The 21,854-nt window shown below is 70.4% G+C and overlaps 1 protein-coding gene across 15 annotated transcripts in view; it reads left to right on the top strand.

The window, feature by feature from the left end:
- The first annotated feature begins 2,511 nt into the window (after positions 1-2,511).
- TNS1 (tensin 1) overlaps positions 2,512-21,854 on the top strand; it is a 55,488-nt gene continuing 36,145 nt past the window's right edge. For 9 of the 15 annotated variants that reach the window (XM_048046976.2, XM_048046975.2, XM_048046974.2 and 6 more), the window contains exons 1-4: positions 5,509-5,623; positions 6,473-6,510; positions 19,263-19,301; positions 20,970-21,011. In XM_048046976.2, the coding sequence (XP_047902933.1) occupies positions 5,548-5,623; positions 6,473-6,510; positions 19,263-19,301; positions 20,970-21,011 (195 nt within the window). In that variant the 5' untranslated portion in view covers positions 5,509-5,547. Of the gene's footprint in view, positions 2,606-5,508; positions 5,624-6,472; positions 6,511-11,797; positions 12,315-19,262; positions 19,302-20,969; positions 21,012-21,854 lie in introns of those variants that run through there. The other 6 variants (XM_066999021.1, XM_066999015.1, XM_066999013.1 and 3 more) reach the window with 5 other exon arrangements.

Below are 21,854 nucleotides of genomic sequence, written 5' to 3'. Positions count from 1 at the left end.
GGGGGGGCAAATCAAAGCCAGGCGTCCCGGCTCTCACCCCCCTAAATGACAGGGGGCCGGGGGGGTGCTGCCACGGTCCGGCACCCACCCCACAGCGGGACCTGGTGCGTGCAGGGGGGGGGCGACAGGGGCACGGGGGGGGGGGGGGGTCCGACCCCTGGAGTGCAGGGGGAGAAAGAGGAGGAGGAGAAGGAGGAGGAGGAGGAGGAGGGGGGAGCGTGTTGGAGCTGGCTCCCACCCAAGCACTGCAGGACATGGGCGGGCACGGTGCTCCCTGCCTGCTGCCAGCGCGCAGGCGACGCTGGGGGACCGGAGGGGGGGGGACAGGGCCTGGTGGGAGCGCAGCCCCCAGCCCATCGCCGCACGGCCCCGTGCCCAACGCCGGGCACCAAGCGGGCGCCTCCTGGGCACCGGAGCCCGTTGCAGCCTGGGGGCACGGCTGGCTTTGGCTGGTCCCCCCCTCCCACAACGAGTGTCCCCTGTCCTCCCCCCCCCCCCCCCCCAGGTGACCCCCCCCGGGCAGGGGCACCATGACCCGCCTGAGCTGGTGCTTTGCCACCTTGGTTCGCTGGGGGAAATCCCTGGTGTCCTGCCTCCTGCCCCTGCGCGCCTGCCGCCACAGGGAGGTAAGCGGGTGCCACGTGTGCCCTGGGCAGGGCTGGGGGCTGCGGGGGGGGGGGCACGGAGCTGGGGCAGCTTCTGGGGGTGCATGGGGATGGGGGGGGGGGGGCGGGCAGCCTGGCACTGGTCCTGCTGGCTGCAGGCATCGAGGGGTTAAACCCTGCGTGCGTGTGCCAGGGGGTCCGGGCATGTCCTTTGTCCCTCCTTGTGTCCCCCCCCCCGCACGGCACTGTGACCCCCCCCACTCTGTAACCCTGTGCCACGCAGTGCCTGGCTTGGGGAATCTGCTGGGGTCTGCTGCACCGTGCTTCACGCCAAGGGATCTGCTGGGATCCCCGTGTCCTTATGGAGTGAGCGCCGAGGAAAAGGGGTGTCCCCGTGTCCTTACAGCACCCAGAACAGGGGGACCCCCGCATCCACTGCGGGGGGGGGCCTTGTGCCTAGAAAGCCCCCAGCGCCGGAGATCCCCGTGCCCATAACGTGCCCGGTGTGCGCGGGATCCCTGTCCCCAAAAATCACCCAGCCCGGGGGACCCCTGTGCCCCATGCCAGCGGGATCCCCATGCCAAAAGTTTGCCCTGCACGGGGCATCCCTGTCCCCATTGTCACCCGGGGCGGGGCGGGGGGGGACGCCAGCCCCCCAGCGTGGGGACCCATCCTGTCCCTCCGCGTGCACCTGTGGGGAGTGGGGCTGGTGCCGTGCCCCTTCGTGGGGCGCGTGGGCACGGCCGCCCGCGCGTGTGCGCAGTGACAGGGCGTCACGGGTGTCCTCTGTCCCCTGCCGTGTCCCCGCGTGGGGTGTGTGCAGGGGGTGGGCTCGCTGCCTGTGGGTGCCCATGGGTGACACGTACAGGATGCGTGGCACGCCTGGTCCTGCGTGTGCCTGGTGTGTTCACGGGGGGGGGGGGCAATGCGCGTGCCCCGGGCAGTGTGGGGGCACTGCTGTTGGAAGCAGGCGTGGGTGGCACGTGGCTGTGCTGGGGGGGCTCGGGGACACGGTGGCCCTTGGGGGGGTGACAGGACACACAGAGGGCCCCTGCCCACGCTGGTCCTGCATGCGTGTGGCTGGGGGGGGGTGGGGATGTGGCCGCACCAGCGGTACCCATGGGGGGCTCCCTGTGCTCAGTGTGCCCCCCCCGGGAAACGAGCCCCAAATCCGGCAGTGTCCCCGTGGTGTGACCCTTGTCCGGGTCCCGGGCTGCTCAGGGCAGTGAACGGGACGGGGTGATTTATGGCCCCCCCCTTTCTAAGGGGGCTCTCATTCCCGGCAATAACGGGGCTGATGAAGGAGGGCCGTAACGACGGCGGGGTGGGGGGCACGGGTGGGCGCTCCCCCCCCGCTCCCCGCCGGCCACCCCGCTGTCCCTGTCCCCGCCGTGTCCCCCTCCCTGACTCACCCCCCCCGTGAGCTGCAGGAGTCACCGCTCGCCTCCTCCCTCCAGGACGGGACTGGGGAGGAGGGGAGGCGAGGGGGGGGGGGGGGCGCCCAGCCAAGCCCCCCCACTTAGGCCAGGGGACCCCAATCCCCCCCCCCCCCCCCTCCAGCACTGCCGAGCGCTCGCCCCCCCCTGCGAGGCCCCCAGCTCTGCGCAGCGCGCCCTTGGCACCGCGCTGCTCCCTCCCCGTCTCCCACCCCGGGACCACCCAGGGGACAAGCGGGGGGCCCCCCCCGGCCACCTCCGCAGCCTTTTTTTTTTTTTTTGGGTGGCGGGGGGTCTCCCTGCGGGAGGCTGCCCCCCCCCCCCATACATCCCCCAAAGGTGCCGGTGGGTGCTGCGAGGGGGCTGCCGAGGGAGCGCGCTGCCCCCCTCTCTTTGTCCCCCGGCTGGAAGGGGGGGGGGGGAGCCGGGGGGGGGCTCGGTCCCGGGTCGGGGGGGGGCCGGGGGCGGTCCGGGCGGGCGGAGCGAGCGGGGCCGGGCTGCGGGCGGTGCGGCGGGGCCGCCGGGGGCAGCATGACCGGGCTGTGCCTCTCCTGCCTGCTCTGGGTACGGCGCCGGGGGTACCGGGGAGGGGGGCGCACGGAGGTGGGGGGAGTGGGGGGGGGGGTTGAACCGGGAATGGCTGTGAAAGGGGGGGGGGGCCGAGGGGGAAGCCGGGGGGGCCCGCGGTGGAGGGGTGGGAGAGGTTTGGGGGAAGTGGGATGGAGTGCTGCGCTGGCACCCGGGTGCGCCCCCGGAGCGCAACGGGGCGGTGGGGGTACCGGGGGGGGGGTACCCGGGGGGGTACCCGGGGAGGGGTACCCGGGATGGGGCCAGGGGGAGCACCGGGGGCTCGGGGGGCACCGGATCGGGACGGCTGCAGCAGGGGGGGAGCGGGCGGAGGGGGCTGGGTGGGATGCGGGGGACACCGGGCTGGCCGGGGGGGGCCGGGTGGGGGTGTGTGGGGAGGGGGGGGGCGATCCCCCATTACGCGCAGCCTGCCCCTGTGGTCGAGGCTCCGCTGCGCCGTGGCACTTGGAGGGGAGGGGGGGGGGTTACTGGTCAAACTGGGCGGATCTGGTGTGTGCTGGGGGCTTGGGGCTCTGCGCCCCCCCCCCATTCCGGGCCAGCTGGGCTGCGGGGCGCAGCGGGGTGCGAGGCGCTCGGGGTGCCCGAGCCTCCGGGACGGCACCCCTATAATGCCCCCCGCCCGCCTCGGCTTTGCGGCCCCAGCCGAAGGGGATGGAGAAGGCGGGTGTCCCGTTTCCCCGGGGGGGGCCATTCCCCCCCCGCGGCTCTCTGCAGTGCTGGGCAGTGAACCCAGGCGTCCCGGCGCTTGATTCATCTGGCACCTCTCCCTGGGGCCTCATCCAGCCCAGGACACCTGGGTCCCCTTCCAGCCTCCTTGGGTCCCTCTGCTGGGGGGCCTGCGGCCAGCGCTGCCTGTGCCACCCCCCCCACCCCATCCGCTGGATTTGGGTGTCCCATGGTGACAAGGTGACAGCCCCAGAGGTGCTCAGCCCCCCCTCCCTCCGTGTGTCCCCCCCCAGCCCCAGGAGCAGAGCTGGTGCCCGGATCCCGCCAGCACGGAGCTGGGATCCCATTGTTTCCCGGGACTGGGGGCACCTCCCCGGCGCGGGGACGGCGCTGGCACTGTGACAAGCGCAGGGGGGCTCCGTGGGGTGGGAGTGTGGGGGGGGCTGCGCTTTCCCTAATGAGGATAATTGCCGTTAACGAAGCAGACCCAAGCTCCTGTGTGGGGCCAGGCTGGCGGGGCTGGGGGGGGGGCACGCGTGGGGAGACGGGCTGGCATCCCCGGGCATCCCTGGGAGCGGGGGGCGAGGCCTCATCCCGGGGCACCCTGCAGCGGGGAGGCTACTTTGCATATGCAAATGAGCTCGTGGCATCGTTAGGCCCCGCTGTCACCCAGCAACTGCGGTGTGGGAGCCCCTGGGGAGGGGGGGGGGGGGGGGGGGGGGGGGCTGCAGTGGGGGCACGGACCCGGGGGGTTTGGGCACCGCCGGGGGATGTTTTGCCTGGATAGCCGCTGAGATGCCCCACGCACACGCGTGTGCACGCGCCCGCGTGTGTCCCTGCTCCCTTGTAGGGTGGCCCAGGGGCTGCTTAGAGCTGGCGGGTGGCCCTGTGGGTGAGCGTGCCCATGGACGATGCACGGCCACATTTGCACACACACGCGTGTGCACACAGGATGCACTCACAAGCGTGCGCCCGGCCCTTTTGCCTCTGCAGCCACAGGACCTGGGGCCTCCACGCGCACCCTGGGGAAACTGAGGCAGGAAGGGCCGGGGGAGGGGGTGGGGGGGCCGCACGGATGCTTTGGGTGCCCTGTGCAGCGCGGCGAGGCGTGCTAGCCGCGGGGGGAGCGGGGCGAGGGGGGGGGGGCTGCGGGGCCTCAGCTTAATCCCATTAGTCCTGGCATGAAAAGGCGGATTTGTGGGCTCTCACGTCTTCATCTGGCGGCGGGTGGGTGGGCACGGCTGGCGCGCTGCCAGGGGGACCCCCCCCTCCCGACAGCCGGGGGGGGGGTCGGGGTGGGCACTGGCTGCCCGCGGCCGTGCCAGCTCCCCGTGCCAGCGTCCCCGTGCCCTGCTGTCCCCGTGCACCCTTGTGGTGCCTGCGCTCACGGCTCCTGGGGGCTGTGGCGGGCAGTGTGGCCGTGGGGACGCCCCCCCCCCCCCCAAAATGAGCTGTGCCCCCCCGTGTCCCGCCCCAGCAGACACCACCCAGGCGGTGGCACACGCGGCACCGCCTTGCAGCAGGGCGGTGTCCGCGTTCGGCCCCGGGTGGGTGTGTTTGCACACGTAGTGCGTGCTCGCACACGGGCTCGTGTTTGTGTGTGTGCATTCACGTGTGCTCGCACACAGATCTGCGCCGCCTTGCCTGTACAGTCAGACGTGCTCGCACACCCCGGCGTGCAGACACCCCCACGTGTGTTTGCACGCACGAGCTCACGAAACCACAGCCACGCCGCCATGCGTGCACACGTGCGGGCACACACCGACACGCAGGCAAACAAATGCACACTTGTGCACACCCCCCCCGTACATGCACACACACGCGCGTGTGCATGCGTGTGCACACCCCCGGGTGTTCACACACTGTGCGCGTGCACTATTCAGGCGTGTGCTTGCACAGTGCGTGCACACGCGTGTCCGTGCGCACCCCCATGCACGCGCACCCCCCCCGTGTGCACTCACACGCGTGTGCTCAGCCCCGGTGCGCGCCGCCAGGGGGCGGCAGAGACTATTTATAGGGCCCGCGGCCCCGGGGGGGGGTGTCGCAGCCCCCCCGGTACCGGTGGGGCCCGGGGAAGGCACGGGGGGGGGTGCCCTGGGGGGGTCGGGCTGCAGCCGGGCGCTGCCTGGAGGGGAGCTGAGGCAGGGCAAGGGACCGGGGGTCTCCGTGCCCCCCCCCCCCCACCCCGCTGACGTGTCCCCGTGTCCCCCCAGCCCCAGGACCTGGAGGCCCCCCCGGCGCACGCCTTCAAGATGACGAGCTTCAAGAAGGTGAAGGCGTGCGGGATCTGCCGGCAGGCCATCACGCGCCAGGGCAGCACCTGCCGAGGTGAGCGGGGAGGTGTTCGCACGCGTGCGCGTGGCCGAGCGTGCAACAAGTGTGCGAGGCTGTCCTGCTGTGCCCGCGACAGCGTCCCACGTGTGTGTGCACAGGCATGCAGCTCCTCACGCGCGCACGCGTGCGTGGACGCTCACACCCCCGCTGCCTGCTCCCCCCTCGCTTTGCTCGTGGCCGCTGTCCCCCCCGCGAGGCCGGGGCGCCCGGTGGGACACGCGGTGACGTGTCCCCTCGCACGTGTGCGGTGACGCCGAGCCCCGTGCGAGGGGCGGCGGGAGGAAGCGCTCCCGGCCGCGGGAACAATGCGGCTTCCTGTGTTCCCTGCGCCGCAGGAAATGATCCCGGGGGGGACGGGGTCTGCAGGGGGGGTGAGGGGGGGCGTGCGGCCCGGGCCACGCTGCACGGGGACCCTCGCGTCCCCTCGGGGTGGCACGCTGGGGTGCACCTGGCTGTGCCGCGGTGGGGCTGAGCCACCGGTGGGTGGGCATCCTGCACGGAGACCTGCAGTGCGTGTGCACAGCTGCGCGGGCGTGCACGCGTGTGCGTGTGCAAGCGCTCACAAGCAGAGTTTGCACCACGCGCTCTCCATCCGTGCCGCTTTCCTCCGGGCACCGGGGTGCGCACAAGCACACGCGCCCCCGGCACGTTGTCACCGTGGGGGGATGCGTCACGCGTGTGGGGCACACGTGTGCAGGGTTTGTGCATCTCTGTGGGTGCACCCGCAGTCTCGGGGGGCTGGTGCGGTCTGTGCCCCCTCGTGGGTGCGACCCTGTCCTGCCCTGCATGCGGGGTCACCGCGGGCTGCACGTGTCCCCTCTAACGCCCTCTCCCCTCCCGCAGGCTGCAAGCTCTCCTGCCACACCAAGTGCCAAGCCAAGGTAAGGCTGGCCCCCCTTTTGTCCGGGGGGGGGGGGGTGTCTGGGGGCTTGAGCGGGGTTCTGGGATCCATGCCGGCCACCCCCACTAGGCGGGCCCCCGATTGCTGCCCGGTCACGGCGGCACCGGTGTCACCAGTGCCAAAGCGGCAGCGTGCCGCCCCGCTGCCCGTGCCTGCCCTGACGTCGGGGCTGGGTTTTGGGCTGCGCATTCCCGAGCCCCCGGGGAGGGACGGCTGCCAGCCGGCTCCGGGGCTGGCATCTCTGGCGGGAAGAGGCTGGCGCGCCCCGGGCGGGCAGCGTGGGCTGGGACGTGCCCGTGCCCGTGCCCGTGCCCGTGCCGGGGGCAGGGAGGGAGAGGATCGGCTCCGGAGCCCCGAGGCGGCCGTGCCGGGAGCTGCTCGTGCCAGGGGCCGGGCACGCGTGGCGCTTCGCAGCGTGCCGCGGCGTGGGTGGCACCAGAGCAGCCCTGGCGCCGTGCTGGGGGTGCCGGGGGCTGCAGGGGAACCTTTGGGATGTGGCCGGCACCCCCCAGGCCCCCTGCGGGCAGGGCAGAGGTGGCTGGGAGGCTCGACAGGGCTGTGCCACCCTGGGGACCCTGTGACGTCCTGGGGACCCTGAGTCACCCCAGGGACCCTCTGCCAAGCGCCCTGGGGCTGAGCTGGGGAAGGTGGCTTGCCCTGGTGATGGGGTGCCACGGGGACAGGGTATGGGGATGCCTACAACACGGCACGCGGTGGTGGGGAGCATCTGCCAGCGTTTGCAGGCAGGAGGAAGTGTCTGGTGGGGATTCTCTGGTGTCTGATATGGGGTTGTGCACCGGCAGGGCGTTGCACCCGGGGTGCTGGCTCCGTGCGTGAGGGAAGCCCGCGGCCGGCTGCAGTTGGTTAGCCTCCGTCACCCTTCCCACGCTCGTCAGGGGCCGGAGCCCCCCCCCGTGGGGGTGCTGCTGGGGTGGGGGGGTGCGTGCGTGGGGCCGGGGCCAGGGGCCTTCTCCGCAGCTCCGCTGGGCCAGCGCCCAGGGAGGGGCTCCTGTGGCCAGGCAAGCAGCCAGCTGACTCACGCCAGCTTGTTATCGTAGGGTCTCCAGGGAGGGAGCGCGTGGGGAGGGGGCTCAGCTCAGGGAGAAAACGGCCTCTTGTCCACCTGAAGCCCCTCGTGTTTAACCCCCGCACCCCCAGGATGCTCGGGGATTGGGGAAACCTGCTCCCCCGCCGAGGTGCTTGGTGCTGCTCACCCCATAGCTTCCTCCTGCTGCCCTGGGGATGCTGCTGAGCTCGTGACCCCCCCTCTCCGGGCTGCTCCCGGCCCCGCAGCCTGCCCTGCGCTGCGCTGCCTTCGCGGCCCCTCCCTGTGGTTTCCCCAGGGGACCTGCCCCGAGCCCTCCCGCTGCCCCCTGCCAGCACCGCTGGCCCTGTTTGGGGGGAAAAACCCCAGCTAAAAACCCCAAACAGACGGGCTACGGTGGGAAGGGGGATGCGGACGTGCTGGTGGCACCGAGGTGGACGTGGGGGCAGCGGTGCCAGGCGAGGCTGGCGGGGTGCCCGCAGCCCGTGGGCGGCACTGGGGGGGCCGGGGCAGACGCACAGACATCATCTGGGAAGCACGAAGCCGTTCCCATGCCCATGTAAGGCCCTTCTCGCGCCCGGCCCCTCCGCTCGGGGATTTTTCCTTGCTTAGCAAACCTTCCCCCCTCGGTCCGAGGGGGACGGACGGACGGACACTGGCGTGCGTTCGAGCCCCCCCAGCCTTCCTCCTCCATCCCTCCCTGCGCCAGGGTCCTCTGCCCAAAGTGGGGGGGGCTGCAGCTTCCTTTGAAAAGTGGGGAAACCGAGTCACAGAGCCCAGCCCGGCTGGTGACCGGGCACGTGTGAGCCCCCGGGGTGCGTGGGCAGGTCCCGTCCTCACCCCCGGCTGTGGTGCAGAGGTGGGGGCCCCACCCCATGTGTCCCACCCAGCCAGGATGGTGCTGCTGGGGGGCGACCCCAAGATGCTGGGTGCAGGGGGGGGCCACGCGTGCTCCCGGGTTGCAGCCCCGGGGGATGCGCTGGCTCCGGCAGGGGCTGGGTTTTGCCGTGATGCTGCCTGGGGGGGGGGGCTGAGAAAAGGCAGCGGTGGCGGGCTGCGGGGGGCGGTGGGCAGCACGCCTGTCCCGGTGGCAGAAGCCGGCCCACTGGTGCCAGTTTAGCTGGGGGACTGGGAGAGCTGCTGCCAAATCGGCCTTTGGGGGGGCTCTGCGGGGTGAGCACGGCCGTGCTCTGGGTCCTGTTGGAAGTGGGGGCCGGGCGGGGGGCTCGGTGAAGAGGGGAAACTGAGGCACGTGGCACGGGACGGAGGCATCGGCGGCCGCCTCGTTCCCTTTGGGGCCGGATCCTTCCCCGCTGGCCCTGCTCCAGGCCCGGCTTGTTTTCCAAAGTGCCCCCCACGATGGGGTCGGGGGGGGGGGAGGTTTGTCCATCATTAAACCGGGCGCTGGAGCGGGGCCAGGGCCGGGCAGCGAGGCGCGTCCTGGCCAAAGCAATCGCTCCCGGCGCCCGCGGCACCTCCTGTGCCCTCGCACGGGGACGGGGTCCTCGGCTGCGGGAGGGGGGGACGCGGCGGGGACCCGTCGGGGTGATGGGTGCCGTGGGGGGGGGGGGCACGGCCGGACCCTGTGGCTGTGCCAGGCAGGGAGGACACGGGGAGGGGGCAGCCGTGTCCCTGCTGCGGCACACGGCTGTTCTGCTGTCCTTCCCCCAGCCCCGTGCCTCGCTGCCTGCTGGCCGCGCGGCGCAGGGGGGGACGTGAGCTGGGCGTCCCGTCCCGTCCCCGTCGTCGTCCCCGATGCCCCGTTAAAAGCCACCCTGCCTCCGGGACAGATAATTAGCAACACCCATGGTCTCCACAACAGAGCATGGGGGAGGAATGCGGCAGGAATGTGTCCTTGGCCCTGGCACGGGCCCAGCCGGGGTGCGGGACGGGGGGCTGCGGGGGGCCAGCCCTGCCCTGCCGCTGTGCCAGCTCGTGTTGACGCAGCGGGTCCTGGAGGGGGTTCGGGTTGTGTTGTTTTCTTCTTTTTTTTTTTTTTTTTTTCTTTTTTTTTTTTTTTTTTTTCTCTTTCCTTTTTCCCCTTCTTTACGTCACCGCCAAAATATTCAGCCTCTGTCTCAGCTCTTGGGGGGGGGGGGGGGGGGGTCGGCTGTGCTGCTCGGAGGAGCTGGGGCCCATCCTGCACCCTCTGGGTGCTGAGACCGCCCGCGCTCACTGCACGGGGGAGCACGGGGAGGCTCCCCCCCCCCCCCGAGGGCTGGTCCCCACGTCCCCCTTCTTCTGCCAGCACTTGGGGTGGGGATGCTCCTCCCGGCTGGGTGCGCTCCGGGATGGCTGTTTTGGGATGCGGAGGAGCTGGTTCAGCTGGGGGTCCGTCACCAGGCCCAGGTTTCCCCGGGGGTGCTGGGGGGGGGCTCTGCGGGGCCACCGGAGACGCTGGGCCGACTGCTGGACCCGTCCCCCCATCCCGTGTTGGCTCCGGGATGTTTTCGGTGGCTGGTGAGGGACTGAGTTCAGAGACACTTTAAGGACTTCAGTGGCTGTGTCCTGTGAAGGGGACACGTCACCTCCCCAAGGGACAGCTCCCTCGCCTCCCTGGGGACAGCTCCTGCAGGCAGGGGACAGGGACGAGCTGTCAGTGCCCTCCGCTCACCCCCTCGGATGCTGATCCTTTCCCATCTGGCCCCGGCTCTTCCCTCGCTGGGGTTTCCCAGGGCCTGGGAGCTGCCCCAGGGCCGTGTCCCAAGAAGCTGAGATTTGTGCCGGATCCGAGCTGGGGTCCGTGCCCTGCTCCTGGGTTGGGGGCGTTCGTCGCTCCCCTGCCCCATCTCTCTGCTGGAAAGCCCCCAGCACCCCGAGCCCTGCTCGGATGCTGCTGCCAGTGCGCGGGGAGATGCTTGGCGGAGACCCGGCTGCCTCTCCCTGCTCCCTTCCCACAGCTCCCAGGGGAAACTGAGGCACGGGGTTGCTGAGCGCGGGTCGGGTCGGGCAGGATGTGCCGGGATGGGACCGAACTCGCTGCGGGGATCCATCTCCTGGGGGCTGGTGGGAATCCCTCCAGTGACACCCGTCCCCTGCTGCCTGGCCGGGAGGCCGCGCAGCCGCTCCGTGCCTCAGTTTCCTCACGTGCCGGGGGCTCGCTCCCTGCTTTGCAGGAGCACCGGGTGCAGGTGCCAGCAGCGGCTGTGCCGGGCTGAGGAGGACCAGCCCCGGCGCGGCGCAGGGGATGCGATCAGCGGGATGCTCGGGTCGGACGTCCCGGGCGGTGCTGGCAGGCGTGAAAAGCTGTGGCTCGCTCCTGCCCCACGCTGCTGGCCCCGGGGGAGAAGGCAGAGGGCGAGCCCCCCGCTGCCATCCCACCCCATCCCACCCCATCCCATCCCCTGGCTCCAGGCAGAGCCAGCCCTGGAGTTTTTTGGCTGGGCCCGCAGCGCGAGGACGGAAATGCAAACAGGAACGGGGAGGTGTTGGGCGAGAAAATGTCAACAGTGCCGGGCCCGGCGGCTGGCTCGCGGCCCCCCCCCGGCCTGTTTGCCTTTCTGTGGGCCAGTACGAGGGGGGCTCGCCCCCGGCCCCGCTGCGGCCGGGGCTTCCCCGCACCGCGGCCCCTCCGCACCCGGGTGTCCTGGCACTGACCACTTGCTCGCACGGCCGCTGCCGGTGCCTGCGGGCAGGGCTGGGGCTGAGGGGGGCGTTGGGTGTGCTCCGGTTTTGGGACAGGCCAGGAGGGGCTGGCAGGGCTCCGCGTGCCACGGGACGGCGCTGCCAGCCAGGGCTTCCCCATCCTTTTGGCTTTTCAGGGCAGGGAGGGTGGCAAAGCTTCGCTGCCCCCCGCTCCAGCACCAGCGGGGTACCCAAGAGCTGTTTTTTGGGCACCTCATCGTACGCAGGGTGGGGGACCCAGCTGTCCCCTGCCGGGGGGGGAGCAAACAGAAAGGCCCCAAGCTGGGCCCCATGCCCGTGCCCCTGCCACCCCCCCCCGCCAAGGGCACGGGGACGCCACCGGCGTCACGCGGGGCGATAAGGCCCTGACCCCGCCGCCCGCCCGGGGCCCCTTGGCACAGGGGCGTGCGAGGCACTGGGCTGGGATGCCCTGAGGGGGCGAAATTTGGATTTGGGGTTCGGGGGGGCCAGGGGTGGGTGTGTCCCCCCTCGCCAGCGCCCCTCACCCCGGACCCGGCTCCCGGTTGCCTTTAAGGGCGTTTTGGGGGAGGCGAGGGGAGCGGGGCTGGGCGTGTGCGCGTCCGACTTGGAGCGCGCCGGAGAGAGGGAAGAGGAGAAGAAAGAGAGGGAGAAGGGAGAGGAGGGAGGGGAGCGGTGGAAAAAGCCACCCGGGACCCCCCCCTCCTCCCCCAAGGCCGGGGCCGGCGCCCCAGGGCCCCCCAGCAGCCGGCGGCCTTGGGGGTACGGAGGGGCGAGGAGGGGGGGCTGGCGGGACCCCCCCTCTGGGCTCCCCTCCATCGCCGGGGTCCTGCCTGCGGGGAGCGAAACCCTTCGGCTCTCCCCCCCCCTTTCCCTCCCCTCCCTCCTCCCTCCCTCCTTCCTTCCTTCCTTCTCCGGGCTTGTCCCGGGGAGGGAGGGGGGCTCTGCCTGCAGTCCGCCTTCACGCCTGCCCGCCCGGGCGACGCTGGGCTCCCGCCTGCCCCCGGCCCCCCCCTCCCCGGCAGCCCCCCCCCGGCTGCCCCCCGCGCCCCCCGGCCAGGTGAGGCTGTGCTGCCGTCCCTCTCGGATGTAGGCAGGCGAGACCCCGGATGGATTTCGGGAGCGTCATGAACCAGGTACAGCCGGGTGCCACGGCACGGGGGTCCTTGCCCCCCCCCCCCTCGCCCCCCAAGACCCCATTAGGGGGACAAACGCTGCGCGGGGTGGCATCTCCTCGGGGTTTGGGGGGGGGGCACGCGTGACACCCGTGTGGCGAGGGTGCTGCGTGGCTGGGGGACCCCGTCCTGCGCCTCCCCCCCCACACCCGGTTTGGGGACGCTGCTGGGGGTCGGTTCCCGGAGGGGGTCCCGCAGGTGGTGGGGGGGCTCGGAGGGGGCAACGCGGTGCTTGCGGGGCAGCGTCAGGGGAGGGGGCCAGGGAGGGTGTGCTGTGCTGGGAGTGGGGCGGGGGGGGGGGGGTCCATCCCGGGCACCCTTGCCCCCTCTCCACGGACGTGTCCCCACGCAGGCAGCGCGCGCCCGGCAGCCGTGTCCCCTTGCCGGGGGGGGGGGACACGGGGTGGGCTGCGTGTGTGCTGGGACAGCCCGGCAGTGCAGGGGTTAATCCCCCCTCCCCGTCCTCCTGCGGGACAGTCAATGGTTAAACCCCGGGTTAATGAGTGGTGAGGGGCCTGGGGGGGGGGACACCCCACAGCGGCCTCCCGGCACCCCCCCCCCAGACGCCGCCCGGGCACGCAGAGGGTTAAATTCACCAGGGCAGGTCCCGGCGCAGATGTTTTTGGGCTGTGTTCCTGGGAGAGGAAACGGCCGAGCGAGGCATCAGCCGTTTTGTTTTTAAGGGGAAAACAACAAAAAAGAGAACTGCGCGGCCCCGCGCCGAGCCAAGGCAAGGGGCAGCGGGGCCGGGGTCCGTCCCCGGGTGTCCCCGGCTGTGGGCAGTGGGGACAGAGCTGGCAGGGGGGTGGCAGCGGCTGCATCCCCCCGGGTCCTCCTGGAGGGTGCTGGGGTGGCCTCAGGCTTGGCGACGCATTTTGGGGTGCCGGGGGGACCTGAGCACGCTCCCCGTGTCCCTGCAGCGCGGTGACATGGGGAGGGCTGCGCTGTCCCCACGCTGCCCGCTGGGGCACGGCGCTGCCGGCGGCCCCCTGCTCGTCCCACGCCTCCCTGGTCACCGCCACCCCGCCTGGAGCCCGTGGCCACCCCCGTGGTGGCACCCCCGGGGGACGCGAGCCGCCAGCCTCCGCTTTGGAGCCCAGCCTCCCTAAGGCAGCCTCTCCGCTGGCCCCCGTGCCAGGAAGGGCAGGGCCGGCGGTGACGCTTCGTGGGGCTGCTGGCCCTCTGCCCCGCTCCTCGGGGCTGCGCTCGCCCGTGCCACACGCTTTTGGGGTCCCGAGCCTCACCTGGGGCCTCCCCCCAAACGCCGAGGGCTGGTGGCTCTGTTTGCACCCTGGCTTGTTCGGGGGAGCAGAGCCGGAGGGTTCGCCCGGTGCCACCCTCCCGCTGGCTTTGCCGTGCCCCACGGCCAGCCTCGTGCGCCCTGTCCCCGTGGCACCCCAAAACGGTGGCAGCTGTGTCCCCTCAGCCCTGAGCCACCCCTGCAGGAGCGGGGCAGAGCCCCCCAGGTGGCGCAGGACGTTTTGGCACGGATCGCAGCCCCACCGGGACCGGTGGGCATCCCCCGCTGGCCAGTCCCACGCGGGGATCCGCTCAGCGACCAGTCCTGTGCCGGGATCCCTGCTCTGGCCAATCCCATGTGAGTATCGGTGATCCGACCAATGCCACGGGGGGATCCACGTGCCGACCAGTGAGGATCCACCCGCCGACCAACCCCCACGAGAATCCACTCGCTGGCCAATCCCTGTGAGGATCCACCCGCCGACCAATCCCCATGAGAATCCACTCGTTGGCCAATCCCACGCGAGGAGCCCCGCGCAGACCAATCCCAGCGAAGCCCCCTCCGTCCCAGTCGATCCCCGGGGCTGGTCGGGGTCCCTGGGGGGGACGAGGGCCCTGGGGGCTGGGGGCTGGAGCCGGTGCGGGGCTGGGGACAGCGGGGTCCCTGCACAGGGCACGGTGACCCCGCTCCTGTCCAGGGTCCCCGTGCCGGGGCAGGTGGCACCCAGGTGATGGGTGTCCCTCGGGTGGCAGCGCCCACGGGTGGCAGCGCCCACGGGTGGCGGCCAGGCTGGGAGAGCGGCCACGGGATGGGCGCTGGGGACGCAGCCAGGCAGGCGCTGGCCTGGCGGGCCGGACGGTGCCGAAACGTTGCCTTTTTAGGTGCTGGAGCACAGCACGTCCCTGCCCGTGGCCGGCCCCGTGCCGAGCCCGGCGCCCGCAGGAGGAGGCAGAGCAGGGCCGGCCCTGCTCCGGGGCACGCCAAGGTGCCTCTGCTGCGCTGCTGACCCCAAAGAGCCCTTTTTCATCCCAAGCAGGGCCAAGGACGCGGCTTCTCCCCCTTCCCCCAGTCCGGCCGCTGCAACCCCTCGGCCAATTGCTCAAACCCCTTCGGAGCCAGGAGCTGCCCTTATTTGGGTTAAAACCAGCTATTTTGGTTCAATCAAAACCAGCCGGAGTTGGAGGCCCCGCAACTTTCCCGCACGTCCCCTTCCCGGCTCCATCCCCCCACCCCACCAGTGACATGCCACCGGGGAGCCCCTGGGGCTGCCACCCTCCCTGACCCTATTGCCACCTTCCTGCTGGGGACACCGGGGCAGGGTCCGTCCCGGCTGGGCTCAGCGCCGTGGGGCGGCTGCGCGGCGTCCCAGCAGCTCTCCGCTGCCTTCCCTTACATGGTCCCCTCGGGTTCGCTACCCTGAGCCACCGCGCTGCCAGGGGACGAGGACTTGTTGCCACGAGGGTGTTTACGGGGACAGCGCTCGGAGGTGTTTGTTGGAAATAGCAGGGGGCGGTGGGAGGGGAGGGATCCTGCGCCGCCGGCGTGGTGCTGGGCAGGGAGACGCGTGCAGGGCGCACGTCCCCGCTGTGAGCTTAACCAGGCGCCCGTGCGTCATCGGGGTGGCTGGCGGCCCCCGGCTGCAGCAGGGCGGCTGGGGATGTCCCCGGGCTGCACCGCGGTGCCACGGCTCTTGGAGCACTGCGGGTGGTGTTGGAAGTCACCGCTGTCCCCAGGGGAAGGGCGCTGCTGGGGTCACGGGGGTTTGGGGTGGCTGTGGTGGGGTGCTTGGGGACGGCGTCCCCTTGCCTTCGCCCTGCGCTGTGGTCAGCTCTCATCCTTCCCCTTTGCCTGGGCATGGCGTGAATCCTTTCTGTTTCCGATCCCACTTTGCAGCTCCTCTTGGGTTTTAGCGGCCTGAGACAAGGAGGCGTGCAAGGGAGAAACAGGACCAGGGCGTGCGGGTGCTGCAAGGGGTTCACGCCGCAGCGAGCCTCCGGGCTGGGGATCGGAGGAGAGCACTTCCCTCCCCGGGTACCGCCAGCATCTCTTGTGCAACGCGGCCGCGGGGACACGGTGACGCCCAGCCTGTGGCCTCTGTCCTGCTCCGGGAGCGCCTGACATGGGCGCTGCCGTGCCTCGGGGCCGGGCACGTGGTGGGGCCGTGGCACTGGGAAGGGGATGCTCGGAGGAAAGCCTGGGAGCAGCGGGACCTCTGCGCTCCAGCGTCCGCCCAGCTCCTGACTCACCCCCAGCTGCAGGCCAAACCGCTCCCGGGGCTGCCGGCACGTCCTGCCCGCAGCCAGAGGCTTTGCAGGACCCGGCTGAGGGGCAGAAACCCGAAAAGCAGCTGAGCACTTGCCGTGCTGGGGTGCTGACCCCCCTGTTTCTCAGGATCCCCCTGCAAGCGGTTGGGTGCAGGCGCCCCGAGCCTGGCACAACGGGGTGCCCGCAGCGCACCGCGCCTGGGCAGGGTGGGGCTGGGCCGAGGGGGGAGCGCGGCTGGAAACATGCCGTCCTCCCGCGGGGGGACTTGTTGCATAAACAGGAGATGAGCTGCGGCGGCAAGAAACGCATGGTGTGAGATTTGGGGTGGGAGCAGGGAGCGTGGCGGGGACCGGGCAGGTGACTGGAGGGGTGCTGAGCCCTGGGTCGGTCCCCTTCAGAAGTGGCGGTGCCACCGCTCTCAGCCTTGCCTTTAGGGGAGGTGATGCACAGCTGGGACGTGGGGTGACACAAAGCTCGGGTGACTGTCCTAGAGAGACAGAGGTCCCCTGCGGGGTGACACGGCACTGGACGCAAGGGGGGAGCCGGGGTGACGTGGAGCTGGGCCGGCTCCTCTCCATGCATCCTCTGGTGCCACCCCAGCGGTGTCCCGTGGAACAGTGACTGAGCCACTGAGTCACTGTCCTCTTTGGCAACTGCACTTCCCACCCTCTGCCCAGCTCTTGTGGCTCCACGGGAGGGGACCGTCCTCCCCGTGGCCCCGGGGCTCTGCTCTGCGTGTCTCCAACGTGCCAGGGAGCGCACCGGGGCGGACTAGCTCCCGCCGCTGCTCCTGGCACCGCAAGGGTCAGCACCGGCCCGGATATCAGACGGCTTGGGCTTGTTTATCAGAGCTCCTGGGGAAGGGAAAAACAAAAACCGCCACCCAAAGGAAGGGATATGCGTCAGCGATGGGCCTGTGTAACCCACCGGCAGCTGGGCGGGCTGTGCTGTGGGCCGAGGGCCAGTGTTTGCCCGGCCCCGTGAGCAGCGGCGCAGCATCCTCGCTTCCCGCAGCCCGGCCCGGGGGGACCCCCAGAGTCACCGCTGGTGTTTGCTGCGTGCCCGTGCCAGGCAGGGCAGAGCGCTGGGTGTCCCAAAGGCGTGAAGTTTCTGCAGATGTTGTGACAGCAGGTGGCTGGATGCAGGGGGAGCCCGTTGGCACTCCCCAAGCGCAGGATGTGCTCTGCGCCCAACCCTTTACGGGGCATCAGGGAGCCCACACGGGCCGTGTTGGAAACTCGGGCTGGGCTGGTTTTGCTGCCCGGCCTTCACCTTAGAGCAGAGGCTGGGTCTCACGGCGGGGACCTTTAGGAAGGGCTGCGACCTGGGGGGGCGCAGGGCTGGGGGTGGGCAGCCGCCCCGCTGCGCCTCGTTCCTCGCATTCCTGGGCAGGGCTGCCGGGCGGAGGGGTCGCGGCGGCAGGAGCCGGGCGGCAGGAATGCAAACACCGGCGGGGGGAGAAGAAAGGCGGCTGTGTCTGCTGCGGCCAGGCAAACCTGGCCGGGGGGCACGCGAGACCCCCCTACCTTTCCCCCCCAGCCCCAGCAGCAGGGGACGTGGGGGTCCCTGGGGATGGCGGTGGCCCTGTCACCTGCGTGGTCCCCAGCGTCCCCCTTCATCTCCCTGACACAGGGACAGGACAGACAGCGAGGGGCAGGGGGATGAGGGGACGGGAGCGGGGCTCGCTGTTGCCAAGCCCGGCTGAAAGCTCAGCCCCTTGCTCGCAGCCCCGCTGCCACCAGCTCGGGTGCCTTGGGGACAGGAGGGATGCTTCTGTGCGGCTGGGTCGGGAGCTCGGCTTCCGAAGGAAGGGCTGTGCTGCCTGGCTCGGGGTCTGCTCTCTTCTCCTTGAACCCAAGAGCTCGTTTTAGCCAAGCTGGAGAGGGGCAGAAACTTAAAATGGTGTTAGGCTCCTGCCGTCCTCCTAAAACTGCCTTTCTGGGATGAGAGAGAGACAGGCAGCGTCGGTGCCTCCTGTGAATGGGAGGAGAGGTGCCGGCTGAGCACAACCCCATATTAGTCATCAGAGAATCCACCAGGGCAGGGAAGTACGACCGCGGACACCCCCTGAAGCTTCTGCAGCCGAAGGAGCATCTGGAGCCTGAAAGCCTGGTGTGGAAACCAGAGGGCGGGTGGGCATGCGCCCTACCTGTCCTCAGTGCCCTTGTGTCCCGTGGCGGGGGGGAGCGGAGAGGCTTCCCCCATTTCCCCCATCGTCAGCCTCGGGAACTGGGGTTTTGGGGGGGGGGCCGGGGTGTGGAGGAACCTGTGTGAGCATCCTTTGGGGGGGGGGTGTGTGTGTGGGGCGCAGCGTGGGGTGCAGCGCAGCCCCGTGCCGGCCCCGTCCACGGCGGCTCGCTGCCGGAGAACATTCCAGGGAGGCTGGCGCGGGGCCAGCGCCGCGGGGCAGGGAAAGGGGCCTTTTATGGAAGCGTTTCTGCATTAGAATAAAATCATAATAATAATGCGCAGGGGAAGGGAGCGGGAGGAGGAGGAGGAGGAGGTGGAGGAGGAGGAGGAACCCCCGAACAAAACACGAAGGCGGGACGGGAACGGTCCGGCGGCTGGAGAGGGAGGGGGCACCATTAGGATCTGGCTGCTCAGAGTGGGGTTTTGCCCAAAACCTGCTTTTTGCAGCCCGTGGCAAGGGAGGAAGAGTGGGGTGCAGGGGGTCCCCATGCCATGGTGCTTGGGGACCGGCCCCTGCGTGGTGTTGGATGTCAGAGCTCATCACCTTGATGCATCAGTGCCTGGGACGGGGGGGCAGGGGGTGGCTCAGTGGGGTCCCTGCTCCCGGGGACACATGTGGGGAGTAGAGGGGACGAGGTGCCCCGAGTCACAGCCTCTCGCCACCACCAGCATCGCCAGGCCTCCATGGGGCTGCAGCGGCTGCTCGCCGTGCTCCCGGCCCCAACAAACAAGGCGCTGCCTCTCCCAGCGCGGCGTGCTGCTGCTTCCCAGCGCGCTGGGGCGCACGCAAAACCCAAGGTTAATTGTCAGTAATTGCCGCTGGTAATTAAGGTAACAATAGCTGGGCTGTTCATCTGGCGTCTGCAGAAGCGCTCACGAGGCCGGGCTGGGTTTTGTTCCAGGAGCTTGGAGCTGCTGCCATCAGCCCCGCCGTGCCCACCTGGGGCTGGGGCTGCCCATGCCTGGCCGAGGACGCGTGGCATGGCCACCGGCACAGGGCGTGGGGTGTCCCCAAGTCCGCCCCTGTCACATAGGAGCCCAGCCGTGACCTCGGGACGGTGCCTGTGCTCCTGCCTGGGGTGGCAGGGCCATGGGCTTGGTGTCCCCATCGCTCCCTGTTGGGTGCTGGCCCTGCCCGGGGGATGCTGTGCCCTGTCCCCTTCCCGTGCCGGGTGCTGCGGGGATTAATTCGTGCCCTCTCTGTTCCCTTGCAGGCTGCCACCCCGTGCTCCCCCGCTGTCAACTATGAGCTGGTAAGTGCCACGTGCCCCGTGTGGAGCCGTCCCGGGACCCCCGGAGCTGGGGCTTTTCGGGGAGAGGGGCTGGCGCAGGTCCTGAGGAGGGCAGGCGGCTGGGACGTGACCGGCCTGGGCTCTGGTGTCCCCTGGAGCCGGGGGCCTCCCCTCCCAGCTTGGAGCCGGGGCGGTTTCTTGCACGCCCGGAGATGGCTCTAGCAGATGTGCCTTTGGCTGCGGGCGCCCAAGGCCGCACGTTAGCGTCCCTTGCTATTGTCACCCTGCTTCTTTTGTCCCTCCTGGGGCCGTTTATGAGCAGACGGATGTGCACGGAGCTGGATGGAGGCTCTGGGGCATCTGGGGTGACATGAACCCTTCCCACCCCAACAGCCAGTCCCCCCAGCGTGGGGGGAGCAGGGCTGGAGCCGTGCTCCTTGCCATGCTGTGCCAGGCACGGCAGGGCTCTGGGCAGCCTGGCATGGTGCCGGGTGCCTGTGCCCCCCAGGGGCCCCGACCGGGCACCCCGTGGCACAGAGGATGCTCAGCACGGCCCCCTGCCAGCTCACAAGGGCAGCGCGTGAGCAGGGCCCCGCCGTGGTTATCTGCCCTGGGTTTGATCTCTGCCTGCACCGCCTCGGGCACTTATCGTTGGCAAAAACGTGTTGGCTTCGAGCTGGGACCGTTACTGCGGCTTCGGGAGGAAATCGAAATGGGTTTGCCCCGCTGCCAGGGCTGGAAGTGGCAGCGCTGCCCCCTGCTCAGCAGGGAGGCACAGCCCGGTCCTGGGGTCTGCTTTGTGCCCCTGGTCCCAGGACCGAGACCCCCATGAGCTGCCCAGCTGGGTCCTTTTGCTGTGCCACCCCCAAGCACCCCAACCAGGCAGTGGGATCTGTCCCCTGCCCCTATCCTTGCGGTCTGGACACTGCCCTCCCCTGGCCCCAGCCCCTTTTCAAAGCTCCAGAGGCCGCAGGAGACATCTCACCAAACCTGCCCCTTCCTGAGCATCCCCTGCCGGGGACCCTCCCCCTCCTCCCACAGCACCACGTTTATCTCAGGGAGCTGTGCAGAGGGGTGGCCCGCGGCCAGGCAGAGTGCGGGGCTCGTGCCGTTGTTTTCTCCGTCGCATCGTGGCCCTACAACGCCCAGCGCCTGCTTTGGGGGGGCACGGCTGAGTCTGGGGGCTGCTTGCCTTGTTGCAAATCACCGCAGCGCTCCCGGCCCCCCCGCGGGTTGTGGGGCGAGGAGGGATGTGGGAAGCGTCCCTTTTGGGGGGTCTGGCCCCGGGGGATGCAGAAGGGGCATTGGGGTGTGGGTGCCGCGGCGGGGCTGGGTGCTCTCCATCCGTGACTGCAGTCCCGTGGGGGGCAAGCCGCCGCGAGGCAGGGGGGCAGCGCCCTCGACCCCATCAGGGCTCCGCGTCGCCCCAGTGCCACGCTTGGGTTTCGAGGGATTCCCGGCTTTTAGGAAGAACGGACACGTTCTTCCCACGGGGGCGCGGGCAGGGAAGGAAACGGCACTGCGGAGCGCTTCCTAGGAAGGGCCAGAAATAGCCAGGGGGAACTTCTGACCCCGGCCTCCACTCTATATGTGTGTGTGCATGTGTCTCTCACCCTCTCTCTCCCGTTCTCTCCCTCTCTCTGTCTCCTTTCCCTCGTTCCCCCCCTCCTCCTGCCTGTCTGCCCGCAGCCGTCCCCAGGGGAGAGCATCACCCAGCAGGCGGACACCCCGGTAAGTGCCCCGTGCCGGAGGAGGCTGGCCTCCTCCTCGAGACATTGCTGGGGATCTCTCGTGCCTGCCCTCTCGCCGCAAACCATCCCGCTGCCAGAACCCCTCAATCTGCTCCTGAGGCCCTCCCAGTGCTGCCGGGACCCCCCAGCCGGGGGCCGTGCCGAAGGTTAAGGGACGTGCCCGGGGCGAGCGGCGGAGGCGGTGGCAGAGCCCGGTGGAGAGGCCCTGGAGAGGAGGCCGGGGCTTTTGCCGCAAAGCCGGCTTTCCTGTCCAAGAGCTGGGGATACGTTATTTAATCTGTGGACATGAAATTGCTAAGACAGTGTAGACAAACGCCCTGCCAAAGTCAACGCAGACGGCTTCCCCCTGCTCGCCTGCCTCCGCGCGCACCGGGGCTGGGATGGAGCGGGCCCCGGTGGGGACGGAGGATGGTGGTTGCCGTGAGGAAGAGGAGATGAAAGCCTTCCTCACCTGGGAGGCTGCTGTCCCATCCCTGCGGTGGTTCGGGTCATGTCTCCAGCCCTTGATGAACAGGAGAGAGAGAACCCGCAGCTGGGAAAGTCCAGTGGGGAGCCAGGAGCCCTCTTTGCCGGCTTTGCTTCTCCTGGGGAGTTTCCAGGTCTTTCTGCCTCGCTTGTGGCTCACGTCCCCCTGCCAGTGGCTGGAGGCAGGTGAGACCTGTGGGTTTTGGATGGTGCCAAGAGCCTGGGGACATGCAGAGGTGACAGGAGGGGGAGGCAGGTTTGGATGGGGACCCCAGGTCCCTGCTCCTGAGGGTCTCTGCGGCACCAATTCCACCCAGCCCCTCTAGCAGGGCTCAGTAACACGGGCACCCACAAGGGC

The sequence above is a fragment of the Anser cygnoides genome, chromosome 6, assembly GCF_040182565.1.
Source record: "Anser cygnoides isolate HZ-2024a breed goose chromosome 6, Taihu_goose_T2T_genome, whole genome shotgun sequence".
Classification (NCBI taxonomy): domain Eukaryota; kingdom Metazoa; phylum Chordata; class Aves; order Anseriformes; family Anatidae; genus Anser; species Anser cygnoides.
The sequence above is the reverse complement of the archived record's forward strand: the minus strand, read 5'-3'. Positions and strand labels throughout refer to the sequence as shown.